The sequence below is a fragment of the Oculina patagonica genome, chromosome 11 (genome assembly GCF_052425735.1).
Source record: "Oculina patagonica isolate OP01 chromosome 11, crgOcupat, whole genome shotgun sequence".
Classification (NCBI taxonomy): domain Eukaryota; kingdom Metazoa; phylum Cnidaria; class Anthozoa; order Scleractinia; family Oculinidae; genus Oculina; species Oculina patagonica.
Window position 1 is genome coordinate 24,136,230 of NC_135768.1, and position 19,423 is coordinate 24,155,652.

The 19,423-nt window shown below is 38.6% G+C and overlaps 1 protein-coding gene across 4 annotated transcripts; it reads left to right on the forward strand.

Annotated features, from left to right (window-relative positions):
* The first annotated feature begins 76 nt into the window (after positions 1 to 76).
* LOC144631151 (myotubularin-related protein 10-like) lies at positions 77 to 17,271 on the forward strand. Of its 4 annotated transcripts, none has more exons than XM_078489538.1 (4): positions 77 to 377; positions 14,316 to 15,174; positions 15,437 to 15,670; positions 16,220 to 17,271. In XM_078489538.1, the coding sequence occupies exons 2-4, from the start codon at positions 14,333 to 14,335 to the stop codon at positions 17,229 to 17,231; spliced, it is 2,088 nt and encodes a 695-aa protein (XP_078345664.1). In that variant the 5' UTR covers positions 77 to 377; positions 14,316 to 14,332; the 3' UTR covers positions 17,232 to 17,271. The 4 variants fall into 4 exon arrangements, with proteins under 4 accessions (XP_078345664.1, XP_078345663.1, XP_078345662.1 ...); XM_078489537.1 differs by having other exon boundaries at positions 14,319 to 15,174; XM_078489536.1 differs by having other exon boundaries at positions 77 to 373; positions 14,319 to 15,174.
* The last annotated feature ends 2,152 nt before the right edge of the window (positions 17,272 to 19,423 follow it).

The following is a 19,423-nucleotide window of genomic DNA, read 5'->3' on the forward strand; positions in this document are numbered from 1 at the left end:
GCACTTGTTGTGGCGTTACGTGCAACATTTTATCCCCACCCCCCTCAGATGAACGGCCGTGGACCTAATATTCGTTCCAGTTTCCTGGAGGGGGTTGATATTTTAACAGTTCGCTTTAACATGCATTCCACTGAAAATGGAGCCATCTTTATTGCATGTTTACGATAAGAGGTTTCGCCCAAAATACCATCGAACAGAAAAGCAATATTCTATAAGGATGGAAATACATTGCATCTAGACGATTGGCGCTAGGAGAGGCACATAAAACGAAGATTTGCTCGACCTGTGTTGAGGAATTCTGTGTATGGGTGGACTTCAGCTGTTGGCTTATTCATTCACCTAGCGTGTGAAATATCAAAGAACCACACGATCAGTAAGTACGTTTACTTGTTTCCTTTAGTAAATTTCGTCTCTGTTGTTGAAAATTATTCTCCATCCTCTTTGCGTGTGGACTTGAAAAGCTCACGGACTTCTGGGGAACGTTAGCTTACATCTCATGTGGCTACTACCTATGGAATGCCGTTTGTATCAAAAATACTTGTTTGTCATATATAGAACTTTACTTTAAATATATAAAACTTGCTGCAAAATATATAAAACTTGTTGCGAAATATATAAAACTTGTAGCGAAATATAAAACTTCTTGCAAAATATATAAAACTTGTTGCGAAATATATAAAACTTGTAGCGAAATATAAAACTTGTTCCGAAATATATAAAACTTGTAGCGAAATATAAAACTTGTTGCGAAATATATAAAACTTGTAGCGAAATATAAAACTTGTTGCGAAATATATAAAACTTGTAGCGAAATATAAAACTTGTTGCGAAATATATAAAACTTGTAGCGAAATATAAAACTTCTTGCAAAATATATAAAACTTGTTGCGAAATATAAAACTTCTTGCAAAATATATAAAACTTGTTGCGAAATATAAAACTTGTTGCGCAATATAAAACTTCTTGCAAAATATATAAAACTTGTTGCGCAATATAAAACTTCTTGCAAAATATATAAAACTTGTTGCGAAATATAAAACTTCTTGCAAAATATAAAAAAATAGGTCCGCACGGCGTACATGTGCCTAGTGCTAAGTTATTGAGCTTTATGCATTATTGTATTTATTGTACGGTCACTGCACTGCATTAATTAGGATTTAGTTGGCATAGAAGGAGGAAGGATCAAAATATCAAGCTTCAACAGTGCAGCAAAAAAATACGGATAGAAGTAATAAACAGGTGCAAGGTGATCTAGTAAATCTATCGTGAGTAGACGTTGCATAATGTTTTTGTAGCACAACCTAAGTAAAGCACGCGCTCTGATTAGTTGATTAAGCGTCTACTATTTACCCATGAGGGGACGCTAACTGAACGAATACCTTCAACTTGAGCGCGCGTAATGTTCATTTAAGGTCATTCCTCTGAAATAGAACTGACAATAGATTTTCATCCAAACTTTGTCTATTGATTGTTCATCTTAAGGGAACCTAAATTTCAAAATAAAAAAGTGGGGTCCCCGTATTCGTTTGGGAGCTGGAGGACTTTGAATCTACCCCATAATTCCTTACAATATCAGCCTCCAGAAAAGTGTCATTTGAACCTTTCAGTTAACGTTTTGCGGGAGCAGAAAAAAATAGGGAAGACGCAAAACGTGAAGTACTGCATCGACTTCAAGAAACAATTTACTATTTCTTTCAGGACAAAGGCACGACAGCGATTCAACTTGTTCCAAACGTACAGTGCTCTCGACACCACAAATTTATCTTCACTGGTAGCGGCGAAGTTCACGTTTCCGTTGATTACTGAAGTTTCAACAATAGAAATTTGTTTATATTCACTGCATAGAAAGGAAGCGTTTACTGGAATCAGAAAAAGAGAAAAAAATGATAGGTCACCGTGCTCGTTTACGAGAAAACGACGATTTACCTCGCGCACTAGCCAAGCCGAAAAGAAAAAGCATCCATTTTCTTAATGCTGCTTAAGGTGGCTCCATAGGGTAATAACATGGATGTGGCGCGCGCTAGTGTTTAAATTTTTAAATCTGGTTTTTGCATTTGTTTTCACTCCCAGTTCGCTCAAACTTATCAAATACAATAAGCAACGATAAAATAGTGTTCTACAACCATTTCTGTTAAAATATTGGGTTTAAGTCGTGAATTATTGCGTTCGACGGTAGGAGAACGCATCCTAACCTTGCGGTGGCCCGTGGCCCCGTGGTTGTCCTGTGAACGCGCAAGCGAAAGTGGTTCTATGTGTGGTACTATGTATGTCGGTATGTGGCAAGTTGGCCTCGACCTCATGTGATTAGACATTAGAAAGCAATTAATTGCGTCACAGCAACGTCAACAAAGACAGCGCGCGCAAAAACAATTCATGAAGCCGATAACGCTAGTCTGTAAACAATTTTTGTGTTCGACGGTAGGAGAACAAATCCTAATCTTGTGGTGGCGTGTGGTCCCTTGGCTGTCCAGTGAAAGTCGTTTTATGTGTCCGGGGTTTGTGTATCTTGGTATGTGGCAGGTTGGCTAATTATTAATGACGTCGCAGTTTCTTTGCGAGAGACCCTGGGAACGAGGTTGATTCGTTCTAACGATCTTCTTCGGTTTGCGTTTGCGAGTTTGCCCTGTAAGTTGTGCTTAAAAAATAAACGTTTCGGCAGTCCTCCTTTTAACAGTAGTAAAAAAATTGCTGTGCTGCCTCGTGCACTGTTGGATTGAGATTGTATCTCTGATAGTTTCAAGTGATGTTGGATGCGCGCTTTACTGTTGCACACGCGGTCGTTTTTTAAAAAATTGTATGACGATATAAACAGTCGTGTAATTCGGATTACGTTTGCTAGCCTTATCTTGGGTCGAACGCACTCCCCTAATCTCTGATTCAGTTACTAGTATAAGAGTACCCAGACAAATGCGACTTTGAGCGTTATGTGGCTTTAAGTGCAATTTTCTTCTATTTCCTTCGGTGAAATCTTCCAAAATTTTCACAGTGCATGCATACTATCTGAAAAATAGAACATCAACGAAATCTTAAAAACTATACGAGAGGCTCGAACATTGCCAACCAATAATGTGGAGTGCCTCACAAACAAAGTAATTGATTTGGGTTAGGGTTAGTCAATGCCACGTTAATTGACTTTGATGGCGCTACTGTTATAGACAAAGGCAATTACCGTGTTCGAAGAACACTAGAATCTTTGCACACTGCCAAAATACTGTCGGCGCCGATAATAATTCTAAACCGTTACCAAGACAATATTCTATTATATTGAATTCGTCATTTGGTGGAGAAATTTAACCAGCGCGCGCGTCCGTTGAAACTAAGAAAAATTGCGCGAAATATCAAGGTAGAAACCACAGCCACAATAGCAGCCTGTAATGTTGCGACCTCCGGCAAAACATAGACTGAGGCTGCATTTTTAGACCTTTTTAAACCAATTCGGCGAGCCCTAAGCAAAATAACACACAATCGGCGTTATTTGTTCGTCGTTATTTGGCGCGAACTTACTTTACCACAACTACCAGGAATCTTTGCGCGTTTGACGTCATAATGCAAACGAGCATGCAAAATGGCGGCTCGTCACGACGAGCCGCCATTTTGAAAACTCGTCCCGAGAAGGCCCTGGGGACGAGGTTGATAGCTTATAATTATCCTAATCTCATTCTCGTCCCCATAGCTCTTTCGTTTCTCTTAGCCAGCTGAGCCTTGGCACGAGAAAACAAAGGGCTCTGGGAACAGAGGATTTCCAGTCCTAGATTCTAGGACTTCCGGTCTTCATGTATGCAGTCATGACGTTTCAAAAGAATGTATGAGAGAGTCGTTATGTTTTTGACTTCCGTTTAGGAATTCTTTGTTCCAAACAGCCAATCAAAAAAATTCGAATTAATTCAAAAATCCTATGTCCCCAGAGCCCTCCGTTTTCTCGTGCCAAGCCGGCTAAGAGAAACGAAAGGGCTATGGGGACGAGAATGATCCTAATCTATGGCCCCCAGTCTCCTCGGAGCTCCCGTCTACTACTCATTCTGCCATCATGGCGGCCGAAGTAGATTTGCAAATTCTTCGCAATGAATTCTTGCAATTCCTCAATGAACTTCCCCATGAAGAGCTAAGACAGAACCTCTTTACGGTAGACTATGAGGTTGCCAACCGGATGTTTACCATTGCGGAAGGTACTTGCTCTGACGTCGTGTTATTTCTCTGTATTTTTGAATCGTGGAACTGTGATGTCAGTGAGGAAATAACTGAACTCTTAGAACAACTTCTTAAACTGTATGAAGACCTAACTGAGAGATCTAGAGAGCACCTGCAGTGGCTTGAAGAAGAGGCCAATGATAACAGTTTTCGAAGCCAACAGGAACCTGTCGGCGCAGGCAGTGCAAGATCGCGAGGAAGACCACGGTTTGACATCTCGAAATCACAAATCGAAGGTCTAAGGGACCTTGGTTTTGCCTGGTCAAAAATAGCAACAATGATGGGCGTATCTAGAATGACCTTACACAGGCGACGAACAGAATTGGGACTTGGAGAGCAAATACGGTTTAGTGAAATTGACGATGGGGAGCTCGACGTATTTGTCAGGTCGATTTTAGAGTTGTCACCCAACTCTGGAGAAGTAATGATGCGAGGTGCACTTCGTGGTCGAGGGGTTAACGTTCCGAGATCTAGGTTAAGAGAGTCAATGCAACGAGTGGACCCCTCAAGAAGAGAGCGCAGACAGCGATTAAGAATAAGAAGAAGAGTGTATAGAGTTCCAGGGCCAAACAGCCTATGGTAAGTAAATTATGATTCAGATTAAAAAAAAAATATGAAGTTATTTTAAAATCACTGACATCCAGCTGGTATTTTAAGACTGCCTGGCATGGCTGGGCCTTATAAAGGGGGCGGGGTGTTGGTGGGTGGGTGGGTTGGGGGCCACACTAGATCTTCCACGTGCAAAGAAATAATAACCTAGATTTTTTAATTTATTATTTCAAACCCACCTGACAGTGTTCTATGAAATGAAGATTTGCAGGGAATGTATTTCCTCAATCAAGTGCCCTTCCCTCTTCAAATAAGCACCCCCATAGAATTCTGAAATTTAAAATATAAACCCACCCCTCTCCTTAAAAAGCAGTCCAAATGAATGTAAAAAGTTTAGCTAGTAAAAACCTCATGATTCTTGCCAACAATAAATAATTATTGTACAATTATAAAGCTGGTTCAATCATGGATATTGACAAGTTAAAACCTAAAATTTGGAAAATTTGTCCTGGGCACTTATCTTGACTAGGAAATCCGGCAAATTTAAAGTGCATCCTCCTGTCAGTAGCACATAAGAAGGCACCTAAGCATTGTGATATATGTGATGTAGGAAAAATTCGCGGCAGGTACTTTTTGCAGGTTGAAACGACCCACTTATTTTAGTTGAAGTTGAAAAATAAAAACCAATATAAAGGTTAACTGCAAGCAACCTACATGTAAGCTAATTTAGGCTAACCAGAGTGCTATTCAGGCTCACCAGAGTCAATTTGATTTTTCAACCTGCAACCTTCAAGCCGTTTGACAAGCAGCACTGCCTGTATATACATTGTACATAATTATAGCATGCTTAAGCAAATAATATTTTGAGTTAAATGAAGACGTGTGAACATTTTATATTGTGGACCTTTCTATATAACTCGAGTGTACTGCAAAAGGAAATATGAAACAAGGATAACAGTATAAATAATAAATTGTTATTGCCTTTGTCGTTTCCTTTGTTTGTTTGTGAATAAAAAACACTCGGACATATATAATTATTTCTACACCTAGAACTCATGCTTGGTCAAGAAAAACTACCGTAATATGTGATATTCTACAAATTAATCCTGTACAGTGTACCTCCATGATCCTAAAATTCAGTTGCCATATACAACTTACAATGAACGTTCCACTTGTAAGTGATTGCAACTTTTTGTTTTAATTAATCCACAGTTAGTTTCAGTTATATTTTTTACATTATTGCAGGCATCTGGATGGCAACCACAAGCTTGTGAGATGGAGAATGGTTGTTCATGGAGCCATAGATGGGTTTTCCCGAGCTGTTGTGTTCTTGAAATGCAGTACAAACAATGAGGCATCAACTGTATTGGCATTATTTGAAGATGCTATTCAGGCATTCAATGTCCCTACTCGCATAAGGTGCGATCATGGAACTGAAAACATTGCAGTAGCCAGGTGGATGCTTACCAGGTATGGACCAGCTGTAAACCCAGTCATAACTGGACTCTCAGTCCATAACCAGAGGATCGAGCGCCTTTGGCGTGATGTTGGCAATACGTTTGTTTCATACTACAAGGGTTTATTCTATTTTATGGAAGACCAGTTCCTACTTGATCCCCTAGATGAAGTGCACCTATACGCTCTGCACTTTATTTACTTGCCAAGGATCAATCGCTCTATCAGTGAATTTACTTTGGAGTGGAATAACCATCCAATGAGGACTGAAAACTGCAGAACACCTTTTCAAATATGGATTGCAGGATTTTACCAACAGGCACATTCAAGCCAACAGGCTGTAAGAGTGGTTTTGGATCAGGAAGTGACTGATTCAGCAAATTATGGCATTGATGAATATGGGCCAGTACCAGAGCTTCAGACCAATAATAATGTGCAGGTTCCACGTTCATCAATAGAGCTGACTGATGAAGACAGGGTGATTTTAACACTAGCTATTGACCCACTTTCAGATGATGGTAATCATGGCATCAATTTATTTCTTCAAGCAGTGGAGATAATTACAAACCTAACCAACTATTAGTAATGACTGAACATGTACATGCATGATGAGTCAATTTTACTTATAAAGTGCTTCCCCAACTTACTTTTTAAGATCACATTGGAACACCCTTCATAGAAAACAGGTTGTAATTTTAGTTTATTAGCCTTTTTCAAAATGCATGAAATGTGATAATGTTCGTTCCATGGATATAGTCAACAAAAAAACCTAGACCACACTATAATCCAAAGTATTAGAGCCTTTTTTCACCTTTCAGATAAAGTGCATGTTGTTAACGAACAGAAACTTGATTGTTGATAACTCAGGACCCATTAGTTAGGTGCTTCAGCACCCTACCTGTTACTCCCTGTGAGATATTCGGGCTAATAATCTTGTTGCCAACTGCTCTGACAATTTCGAAACTTTTTCCTTTCAGCTTGCGTGAAAAGAATGATGCGAATGCATCGTAAATTTCTGAACTAGTCATGTCGCCGTATATCTCGAAAGCTGTAGCAACTAGCTTTCGCACATACAGCTCTTCCCGTTTGCGCCCACGAGGTACGGAAGCCATGTTTGGATTAGGTAACAAGATTATGTCTTTAATGGCAGCAACTGAAGCTGTTTTGGTCGCTTTACACTTCGGGTAAGGCTGTCGACGGCGATTACTTCTCTTCGGCTTAGCTTCTTCGCTCCATTGATTGAAAAGTGGAGCGCCGTTGGTCGCGCCGTTGTTTGTTGCAGATGATGACGTACCAGCATTTCTCCTCGTGCTCGGGAATAATCTCGACAGTGACTCATTGATGTCTCCATGATTATCTCTTTGGCTTTCTGCTCTATTTTGTTCTCTTAGTCCATCGACAAGATTTGTCAGCCTCTCCACGAGGCCCCTGTGAGAAGCCATCTTGGTATTCCTTCCCGCCTCGACTGATCGGTCCGCGCTTTGTGCAATGTGTGATGCGGAGTAGGACTGGCACGAGCGCGCTTTCCGCTCTTCCGGTGCTTATTCTCGATGTGAAAAGTTGCTTTCGCACAAACCGGAAGTGGGTTTTTCTTTTGACTTTACGGGTCGCGAGTTTCACCTGATATGTAGACAACACTTGATATTCAATTAAAAACAAATTAAGTTTATGGCAATAAATATTGCATAGTTTTTATTTTCGTAAGAATCCAATTTCATCGGTTAAAAATGTTCGGGTTGTAGCCAGGCATGTTAAAAAGAGGGTCTGGATGGGGTTAACTGACAACTGACAAATGGCCAAACTTTTAACTGACAACTGACAAATGGCCTAAAATTTAACTGACAACTGACATTTGTTGTAGGTTTTACTGACAACTTGCAAAGGACCTGATTGCCCTTAATATCCTACAAAACACGTAGTAAATAACATTGTTTGACTCTCTTTGTCAAAAAAAAAGTGTCAGACATATACGTTTTTAACTAATTCTTGACCAACCTTAGCAGCAGGGTGCTAGTGCCATGTTTCTTTAATAATTTACCTTATGCCCAGGTACGTATTTCACCTATTTCGCGCGCGCCAGCTTACACTATTGCTGCTATAAATTAAGATGCCGGCGTTAATAGAACTGTGAATACGGTTCAGGTGCTCAAAAATCACTTTGATGTACTCCTTGACCCGAAGGAATTGGCAAGCAAATAAGAGACTTTGGAGATTTCGATTGGCACCGACCGGGCGTTAAACAGCGGTAAAGCAACGACTTCGAGCTACTGCACTCATTAAAATTACATGCAGAGGACCAGTAGAAGCTGCAGAATGATACAGGTAGCGAAATTAACATTGTGTATTCTTGGTGCTTTTGAATTTGGTATTATTGGTATAAATATAAAGCATGACAGGTAGTCCAGAATAATAAGTTAATAAATAATAATAAATTATCTTTCCTTGGACACGGTATTTTATAAAGCCCGGGTATAAAGCTAGAAACCGTTTGAAAGTGTTGATTTCTTGTGGAGGGAGAAAAAGTAGAGAACCCGGAGAAAAACCATTTGAGCAAGAACGACAACCAAAAACAAACTCAACCTACATATGAGGCCAGCTCAGGGAATCAAACGCGGGCCACGTTGGTGGGAGGCGAGCACTCTCACCACTGCGAACCACTGCGCCATCCCTGCCCCTCCTCTCCAGAAAGATTACAGGGAACGGCTTCGCGTTCAGAAAACATATGCTCGTTTTTGTTTTGCTATAATGTGCAATGCGATATACTTGAAAATAGTACACTGTATAGGATATAGTAAATCACACGACCTTTTTGTACAACTCGTGCTTATTACAGTAAAATAGTCACAAGTAATTCTTTTTAAGGTCTTAAAAATACACGTGCCTTATTTTTTTATTTCTATTGTTTCGTACTGTGAATCATTCGGGAACGGTAAACTTAACAACTCCTCGGTTCCTCTCTAGACTACTTTGGGTGTAAACTTCATGATCAGTAAAATAAACATTCATAAGACTTCACGCCAACATTGTAAATCTTCGAATGACATCGAGTCAACTTCGGAAATCTTCGGAAGACTTCGCGCCAACTTCGGAATACGTTGTCTCAACTTCGGAAAGAAGAGTGATAGGTAGAGCTCTCGTCCAATCACAATCAAGTTATTTTGTTGAGTGTACTATTATAATGATATCATTACGGTGGCCCTGCGCATAACTAAATTAAATTTTGAAGCTTTGCGGTGGTGCGAACTACCGAGCATACTTGCTTCTGGGTTATCGTTATACGCCACATTTCAGTAGAAGTAGCATTTGTTAATTAAGAACGTATTTAGAAATTTAAAAGGCTTCTTGCAATGATTTCAACATCAAAATTTGGAAAAAAATTAAGTTTTAATGTTATCAATATCACAATCAATGATACGATTCACATTATTTGTGCCTTTTTCCGACTTTTTTGCTAAATATTGGGTAAAAAAAATAATTAAGCTACATGATTAATTTTTAACAGTCAATTAACCGACAACTGACAAATGGCCTTAGATTTAACTGACAACTGACAAATGGCCAAAATTTTAACTGACAACTGACATTTGTACACCCCCATCCAGGCCCTCTAAAAATTAAGAATGAAAAAAGGTTGACACAGTGGCTAAAAATATTGTTTTTGGACGTTTCGGCCACTACTGTTGCCTTTTTCAGCAAGATAAAAATGCAAATGTTCAACGGCGTCCTGTTAAAATATGTAACGAATGTGTGAAAACTAAATGAACTTTCCGAGTGCAACAAAAGTCTTTAGAGCATTCTTAATGAGTCTATAAATTAATGCTTAATGCTATTGTAAACGTTTGGTAGCGCTTTGTGTTCGTTTATAGCGTTCCTATCTCGCACAGAATGCCAAGCTTCAAGAATTAGTCGTTGTTTCCACACCGTTGACCTGTCAACAATTTCGACGCTCTCCAAATCTATTTTACTAATTTTAGTTATCTTTAAATTTCCTATTCTTACAGCGAAGATTATCACGTCATAACCTGAATTTTCTTTACTTCAGCACGTCAGTCATACACGACTCTCACGCAAGTGTATTAGCCATTTTCATAATTTCGATCTCACGAGGATATCTCTGAAAAACCTAGTACCCCTTTTGTATAATATGAGGGAAGGTTCTTTAAATATTTTCTTGTGCAATGGTTGTTGTTCTATAAAATGCCAATTTTCCATGGGTATTTGCTTCAAGTTCGGACTGTGTTTGGTACTGCTAGTTGGTATTGCGTTACAAAAGGCAAGATTTAAGTTTTGATTGGAGGGCCTACTGCCTGATTTCAAAATTAACTTCCGCGAGAGTTCTTTAGACTAGGCTTTATGGGTAACCTCTCTCGACAAAATGTGATTGGAAATGCTTGATTTTTTCCAACCTCGTTCTCAGGGCTTTTCTCTTGGTCGGAATTTCTCATCAAATTTTATTTGAGAGGAATTTGTTCTAAGCAGTCTCAGGCGTCCCACTTGATAAAACCTTTACTAAATTCTGGTGGGTGACACGTGGATTAATAAATGTACTGAAATGTATGTTTCAGTGGGCTTGTAATGTGTGCGTATGTCAAACGCTGATTAGATTGATGCGACCGCCATTTTAGTGCCCATGGCAGTTCCGTATGTAGGCAACAACTGAACGCTTGTCGTTTGATTGATTTCCATGAAATTGATCAAATGTTTACAAGCTATGTCCATTGAATTGTGCTTTGCCATGTCAAGCAGTACGCAAACTCTGTTTTCGTTTGAATGTCGATCCTTCGTCATCATCTCCATAAAAACTTAGAATAACTTTGACCACGCCCCACTTGACGCCATCACGGAGATCAACATGTGCCTGGTACGACCCTGGTACCTTCCGCATAATTATAATGTCAGTTTATATTTATATCACCTGGTAACGCAGCGGGGCAGGTAATTGCCACGAAATAGCTTTGGTGTTGGGAAAAAAACTTGTTGTTTTTATTAACAACAACAATCGTATTCAGTATAATTAATAGAATGTCACTTAACTGTTAACGTTTCATTTATCAGTTAACTACTATTTTTTTGGCCAATTGTCAGTTAACTGTTAACCCCATTAGCACCCTCCTTGAAGCGAGCAAGATTATTTTTCTTTCTGAAGATCTTGTAAGCGCTCGCTCACTGAACATCGACAGTTCGCTGTCGGTTCGCTAGCACCGTTCTTCCCAGTTAGACCAAAAATTCAAAAGCCTGGTCAATTTTCTTTCGACAGATCACCTGATTAGAACTCCAATCCTGAATTACGAAAACAAATGCGTACTTGATTCAAACAAAACACGATGAAATTCGCTTTCATTCTTGAAGACCAAACTTATACACATCTTTGAGCCCTCGCGTGTGCGTGGCGTGATCTGACATCACTTTCATGGTCTATACTCTCATCGACCATAAGTTTTGACCAATCAACGCGTAAGAATTCTCTCGGTTATGGTATAAAAAACAATAACTTATCGGACGTTTTGAGACTTTTGTCTCTTCATCAGCGTGAAAAATGCCGTTAACAGATGCACACGCAAGACCCTGGATCCAAACGGGATAAACATTGACTTTGCTTTATTGTGACAGTACAAGCCCGTGCTTATGGCTAGACGTCATTCCTCTGTTTTGCATTGCGTATCCTTACTGCGCATAAATTTACGCGTAAAAGAGCACGGTGACCTATCACTTTTTTCTCTTTTTCTGATTCCAGTAAACGCTTCCTTTCTATGCAGTGAATATAAACAAATTTCTATTGTTGAAACTTCAGTAATCAACGGAAACGTGAACTTCGCCGCTACCAGTGAAGATAAATTTGTGGTGTCGAGAGCACTGTACGTTTGGAACAAGTTGAATCGCTGTCGTGCCTTTGTCCTGAAAGAAATAGTAAATTGTTTCTTGAAGTCGATGCAGTACTTCACGTTTTGCGTCTTCCCTATTTTTTTCTGCTCCCGCAAAACGTTAACTGAAAGGTTCAAATGACACTTTTCTGGAGGCTGATATTGTAAGGAATTATGGGGTAGATTCAAAGTCCTCCAGCTCCCAAACGAATACGGGGACCCCACTTTTTTATTTTGAAATTTAGGTTCCCTTAAGATGAACAATCAATAGACAAAGTTTGGATGAAAATCTATTGTCAGTTCTATTTCAGAGGAATGACCTTAAATGAACATTACGCGCGCTCAAGTTGAAGGTATTCGTTCAGTTAGCGTCCCCTCATGGGTAAATAGTAGACGCTTAATCAACTAATCAGAGCGCGTGCTTTACTTAGGTTGTGCTACAAAAACATTATGCAACGTCTACTCACGATAGCTTTACTAGATCACCTTGCACCTGTTTATTACTTCTATCCGTATTTTTTTGCTGCACTGTTGAAGCTTGATATTTTGATCCTTCCTCCTTCTATGCCAACTAAATCCTAATTAATGCGGTGCAGTGACCGTACAATAAATACAATAATGCATAAAGCTCAATAACTTAGCACTAGGCACATGTACGCCGTGCGGACCTATTTTTTTATATTTTGCAAGAAGTTTTATATTTCGCAACAAGTTTTATATATTTTGCAAGAAGTTTTATATTTCGCAACAAGTTTTATATATTTTGCAAGAAGTTTTATATTGCGCAACAAGTTTTATATATTTTGCAAGAAGTTTTATATTGCGCAACAAGTTTTATATTTCGCAACAAGTTTTATATATTTTGCAAGAAGTTTTATATTGCGCAACAAGTTTTATATATTTTGCAAGAAGTTTTATATTGCGCAACAAGTTTTATATATTTCGCAACAAGTTTTATATTTCGCTACAAGTTTTATATATTTCGCAACAAGTTTTATATTTCGCTACAAGTTTTATATATTTCGCAACAAGTTTTATATTTCGCTACAAGTTTTATATATTTCGCAACAAGTTTTATATTTCGCAACAAGTTTTATATATTTTGCAAGAAGTTTTATATTTCGCTACAAGTTTTATATATTTCGCAACAAGTTTTATATATTTTGCAGCAAGTTTTATATATTTAAAGTAAAGTCCTATATATGACAAACAAGTATTTTTGATACAAACGGCATTCCATAACTACCCAAGCAGCAGGCGATATTTTCAGTCTGTGTACGTAAAACGTACGCACCTTATATTATTTTCGCGCCCACTAGCTAGTATAATTTTGAAGATCTGTACTCACTAAGTAATATTAACTTGCATTTGATATAAACTTTCACTATTACTCTATTCAATTGCAAGCTGAATGTGGCTATAGTATTTTTCATAAGTGTATTTTATTCAAGATATTGTTCAGCTAAAGTGTGTCCTATAAAAATCAAATAATATGGTTTATTACAAGTGAAGGGTGGTGTATTTTTACTGAAACTCATTAAAAATCAGAAAGTGAAAAAGTGATGTTTCAGTTACCGTATATATAATGCATGAATAGTCTGGATAACAAATCAATTTCATACAGTAATTTTGGCCATTACCCCACAAAACAGGGGGGATTATTCCAGGGAATCTTGTTGGAGATAGGCATTCTGTAATTGAATATCTTCTCCAAAGGACTGATTGATTTTATAATTTTAGGGCTGGTGTTTTTTTTAGCGAATACAGGGAAGGTGCAGTGCATTGAACTGTGTACCCTTACAGCAATTTTCAATAACATGCAAACTAAGAAGTTCAAAAGCCGACCAGCAGTTGCATGTTTTCACATTGCTGTCAATCAAACAACTTTAGAGGTCAGGTGTTGTTGAAATTCAGCGTCATCCCTGCCTTGTGGCCACCCCATAATACAACCAGCTCATTCCTGTTCAGATATATATATATATATAATAATATAATAATAATAACAATAATAATATTTTATTTATTCTCTTTTGTAGTTAAAAGAAATGTATTATCGAGTGACATTTATATAAAATGATATTTTTATTTTTTAAATTAAAAAATATATAAAAAAAGGTATAAATATAATATTTTTTAAAAAAAAAAGAAAATTTAAAAAATTCTCTCACTTTAGGGGCTGTATGGTTACATAACACAGATCCCCACCTCTATCAAGGACTGTTGTTGTAAATTAGTTGTAAATTACCTTGTTTACTTTTTCAGCAGAAAGTGTTTGGAAAATGGCAGCATTAAGAAGTTCTTCTCCCTTGTCTGACGATGGTTACCCTGAACCGTCATTGTTACCAGGTGAAATTGTTGTTGCCAAAGCCATAAATGTGTTACGATTCCAAACAATGGCTGACAGGAAGTCAGGAATATCTGGAGTGCTCTATGCAACAAACTTCCGTATGTCATTCTTGACAAGGAACCCCAGTGCAGAGACCCAGCTTAACTCTGTATTCCAGTCAAATCCAGATTTAACTGAAGCTGGTGAGATATACTCAGATATGCAAAGAGAACTGCATATTCCACAAACTTGTATAAATGAGATTTTCTACTACTCCAGTTCCACTGCAGAGGGATCAAAAATAAAGAAAGTGAATCCAGGATCACGCACCTCATCCAAAGTCCATTCCTTGGAAATTCGCTGCAAGGACTTTCGAGTGGTTAGATTTGGATTGAAATTTACACCCAAGAAAGATCATGTGAAGATGGTAAATGCAATTGCACATTACAAGGCACCAAGCAATATCGTCCTGCTGTTTGCGTTTCCATACAGCATGGCGCGGAACTCGTCAGAAAACAGCAAAGCCAGACTGAACACCATCCCAACGTTTAGAACCCTTCCTGATTGGCTTAATGAGTTGTCGAGGCTTCAAGTTGATGATACTTGGAGAGTAGCGACTGTCAACAGCAAATTCAAAACATGTCCGTCACTGTCTGAGATGTTTGTTGTGCTTGCATCGCTGTCAGATTCAGACATCAACAGAATGTCATTGCATTATGTAGATTCACGCCTTCCCATATGGTGTTGGAGTCATCCCAAAACAGGGGTACCCATGCTGTATAGTGGAGCAGGAAGGTGGGTTGCATTGCTTTTATTAGAATTATTATGCTGTCACTTATTTTGCAGTATTTCTCACATGTACAGCAACATTAAAAAGTGTGTACATGAAACATTCCCTTTAGTAATAGGCCCCAAAACGAGGTATGGGTTATAGTCAAGGGGGGTGGTGGCAGGGGGGTGTGGGGGGGTCAAGCTTAAGTACAACTGGCCACTGGTATTGCTTTACATTTGTACATGATCCATGACAAGTTATAATGTACTCTTACTTCTTTTTTAGGCCAGAAAGTATATTTCTTGAGAAGGAGGAGACATCTTTCTTCAGAGCATTGTCGTTGATTCCCTGCAACACTGAGCACAAGGAAGTGAAGGTCATTAACTTAATGAAGACATCTCCAACAACAAAAGAACTTCAACAAAGTTTTCTGAAGCTCAGAGAATTGTGCATGTTGGAGACGAGCAAGGACTTTTGGAGCATTGATCCACATTGGCTGTCAAGTGTAGAAACATGCAGGTATTATTTTAAGGTAGAACTGAAACATTATAGAAAAGCTCCTGTCACAATTACAATCATCCACACATAAGCAATTGTCAAAATAATAGCCTCTGGATAGTACTGTTCAACTACAGGGAATCATTTCTAGTGAGAGACACAGTGGCCTAATGGTTAGTGTGCTGGACTCTGGATCAAGCAATCCGAGGTCTAGCCCTGGCTGGGGTCATTGCATTGTGTTCTTGGGCAAGACACTTTAATTTACTTTCATAGTGCCTCTCTCCACCCAGGTGTTAAAATGGGTACCAGTCAATTTACTGCTGGGGGTAACCCTGCGATGGACTATCGTCGCATCCAGGGGGGAGTAGAAATACTCATAATTGCTTCATGCTACTGAAACTGTGCAAAACCCTGGCCTGATGGGCCACTAGACTCAAGCACAGACGTTACCTACCTTAAGTGAATAAAAGTGGTAATTTGGTGCTGATACTTCAGGTTAAGATAGTATTAATAAAATGTTCCATAGTATGCTATGTGTTAAACCCTCATTATGTTTCCATTATTCTTCAGATGGCTTAACTACTTGCGCCTGTCACTAGTTGCCGCTATGGATGTCGTGACATCAATTTGTTGTGACCGTTCACCAGTAATCATCAAAGAACCTGGAGGCCGTGACTTTGTGCTGGTTGTAGGAAGCCTTGCACAGCTGATAGTGGACTCGTACTACAGAACAATAAGAGGTTTCCAAACTCTTATCCAGAAAATGTGGGTCCTTGGTGGACATCAGTTTCTCTTGCGCTGCAATCACATCAGTGAATCAAACCAGGAAAACGAAAAAGAAGATTCAGGAGAGTCGCCAGTGTTTCTTCACTTCATTGATTGTGTGTATCAACTCACTCAGCAGTTCCCATCGGAGTTTGAATTCTCTGAGACGTATCTCCATGCTCTGCTTGACACAATGCACGCATGCATGTTTGATACGTTCTTGTTTGACTCTGAGAAGCAAAGAGCAGAGCTGTGTGACGTTGAACTTCGAGGAGATTCCATGGCATCACTGTGGGAATTTGTCGCTGAGCAGCTTGCAGAATCCCGTAACTCAGGGCCTTATCTGAATCCATTGTTTGAGTACAGAAACTCTTTAGATAATGGTGAAGCAAATGGAATAAACGCAGAATCATACTTAAGAGTGAACACATTGGCCCCAGGCATCAAATTCTGGTCTGGTCGTTATCTCAGATGGCTTCCAACAGTTCACGTGAGCACAGGGATGGGAGAGAACTCCTCATTACATTTCCAGCAGATGATCCTTGTGAATGAGCTCAGGGTGTTGCGGCATCGTTTGGCTGTGAACAAGTATGAACAAACTCCTAATGCGCATGCTGTTGATGGTGACAAAACTCTTGATGTAGATGCTACTGATTTTGATTTTAGTACTGATTTCAGCCTGGACTTGGAAACAAGCAAGTTGCTCACTCCTAGCATGCCATTTATTGGTGATTTGGCACTTAACAAGTATTACTCTCCTGGAGATTTGCCACCAAATGGATCTGCAGACAATTCTGTAGATGTGGGCAAGATTTAACTTTGCACACTAGCACTGAGGGAACAAACCTTACAAAATGCACTTTTAACAATAACAGTTGTTCAATCATCAGCATTGCTTGATGTGCAGGTTTTCCTTTATAATGTTATGGTGTCACTGGTGTTACACTTTCCCTAAGCCGTCCCTCTTAGCGGCTAGCCTGGGGCAGGAACAAGTGCTCTGGAGACAGGTTATGGAACCCAAAGACCACACAAGCATAAACCTGAGATCTGCAAAATCCTGTGAAGACAGCCAACAAATCATGTGTCCCAGAGCCAGTTGTTCCTCGCCCAAGGCTCAGCAGGCAAAGAGGGAAAGCGACTCTGGGGACAAGAATGACCAAAGTCGAACTGCTTTCCCGAATAATTTACTTGCCTGGCCCAGGGTTGTTAACAAATGAAGCTTGTTCAAATGCCCCATGGTTTCCCTAAAGGGAGGAGAGGTAAGGAGGCGGGGGCAGGGGATGGGAGGGGAGTTGATGGACACCACTGGAATGGACTGATACGTTAACAGCATTAGTGCAAACGGTTTTTCTGTTGCTTTTCAGCGCTTAATTTAAGAGCATATTTCTAGAAAAGTACAGCAGATTGTACAAAGGCCATTTCCCTAAAGTGAATTACAACTGCATGGCTGTGTGCAGTCAAAGTAATTTGCTTTGTGCAGGACAAAAATAATTGAAAAACTCAGGATGTGCTTTACATCATTTTTTTTTTCAAAAGGTATTTAGGTTAACAAACAATTATGGCAGTAGGCAAATCTACTGAATTTTTAAAATCATGAATTATGAATAACATATGATCATTTTTATAACAATTACTTGATACGGTTAATTTTTAATCAGATGTTCAGTTGACAAGATTGTTATATTTGGACAGAATGAAAATGCACTTAGTATATTTTTTAGTGTTTTAGTAAAAATATACACATACAATGTAGTACTCAAAAGGTAGTTTTGAATAAATTTTTACTTGTATTTTTTGTTTCAAGATACAGTGTATTACTATCTAAACCACTGAGTGGTAAAACCGCCATCTGATTCTAATGGTGGATTTACTCCTCTAGTAGTTTTGGTAGTAAATTTCTTGTTAACATCTTGATCTGAATTTTGTAAACATTTTTATCACTTTAAAGGTGAAAATAGCAGACTTTTTATGGATGTGGCATGTCCTATTAAAATACAGGACAGAAACAGCTTGTGATTGGCTACCACCACCACATTCATATTATAAAGTGAAGTAGTCACATTTCACATGCACATTATACCTTTAACTACTTTATGTCAATAGCAGAAGCTATTAATATAATATAAGAATAGTATTTATTTCTTTGTCTTCTGGAACATACGTTACCGGTAGTTACAGTATAGAATGAAACATGTATAAACAATTTTTATTTCACCTTTCATTGGCTTTGTGCCATTTACTACAAAAAAATATGTTATTATAGGCAAGATAGGCTAGCATGAAACCTTGGCAAGCTTCTTAGCATTTTTAGCTCATAATGGGTTTTACTTAATTTAGAATAGCCTACCCCAATGTGACTGTTGCATTGTGACTTTTCACAAGGTTCCCAAGTTAAAAAGTTTGCTTTATTAGCGATTGTTATTAATTTGGAATTGTAGTACATGGACACGTTGTTGATGTGAAAGGTTGTTTGTAGCACTATACCTAAAAAGATGCTTTGAATATTTCACTATTGTAATACTCCCAATTCAGGGCGATACATCTGAATAAAATCTCCTGAATCAATAAAAACAGAAACACAAATGAAATGAAGAAAAGCATCATTTGGCGTTTGAAAATTTTACTAGTCTAATCGTGTTGATTTCCAGCTGTTTTGGTGGGTGAAAACTGAGGGAAAGAGCCACATTGCTGGAAGCTATAATAAAGACAAGCTAAAGTTTGTTTTTCTTTTTTGATTCTTGAAAATAATTTATAAAGAATGTAAAATTAATCACATTTGACCATTGGTATGGACTTGATTCTTATTGTAACAAGGCTGTTAGCTGGTAAATAAACCATTCCTTGTGTGACAGTATTATTAAAGTTACTGATGATAAATCAACCTGTGTGTAATTATTTGAATCACAAGCCCAGCGAGTGAGCAGTGTGCACTTCCTTCTAACAATATCAACACATAGTACATAGTATGGAAATTGGATTGACTGAGTAAAGAGAAATGACTTGAAAGCG

Excerpts from the sequence above, each read along its gene's own strand:
- LOC144631151 (XM_078489538.1), top strand. The coding sequence starts at position 14,333 with ATGGCAGCATTAAGAAGTTCTTCTCCCTTGTCTGACGATGGTTACCCT. Across the intron at positions 15,175-15,436 it reads CTGTATAGTGGAGCAGGAAG|GCCAGAAAGTATATTTCTTG; the intron begins GTGGGTTGCATT and ends CTTCTTTTTTAG. Across the intron at positions 15,671-16,219 it reads TCAAGTGTAGAAACATGCAG|ATGGCTTAACTACTTGCGCC; the intron begins GTATTATTTTAA and ends ATTATTCTTCAG.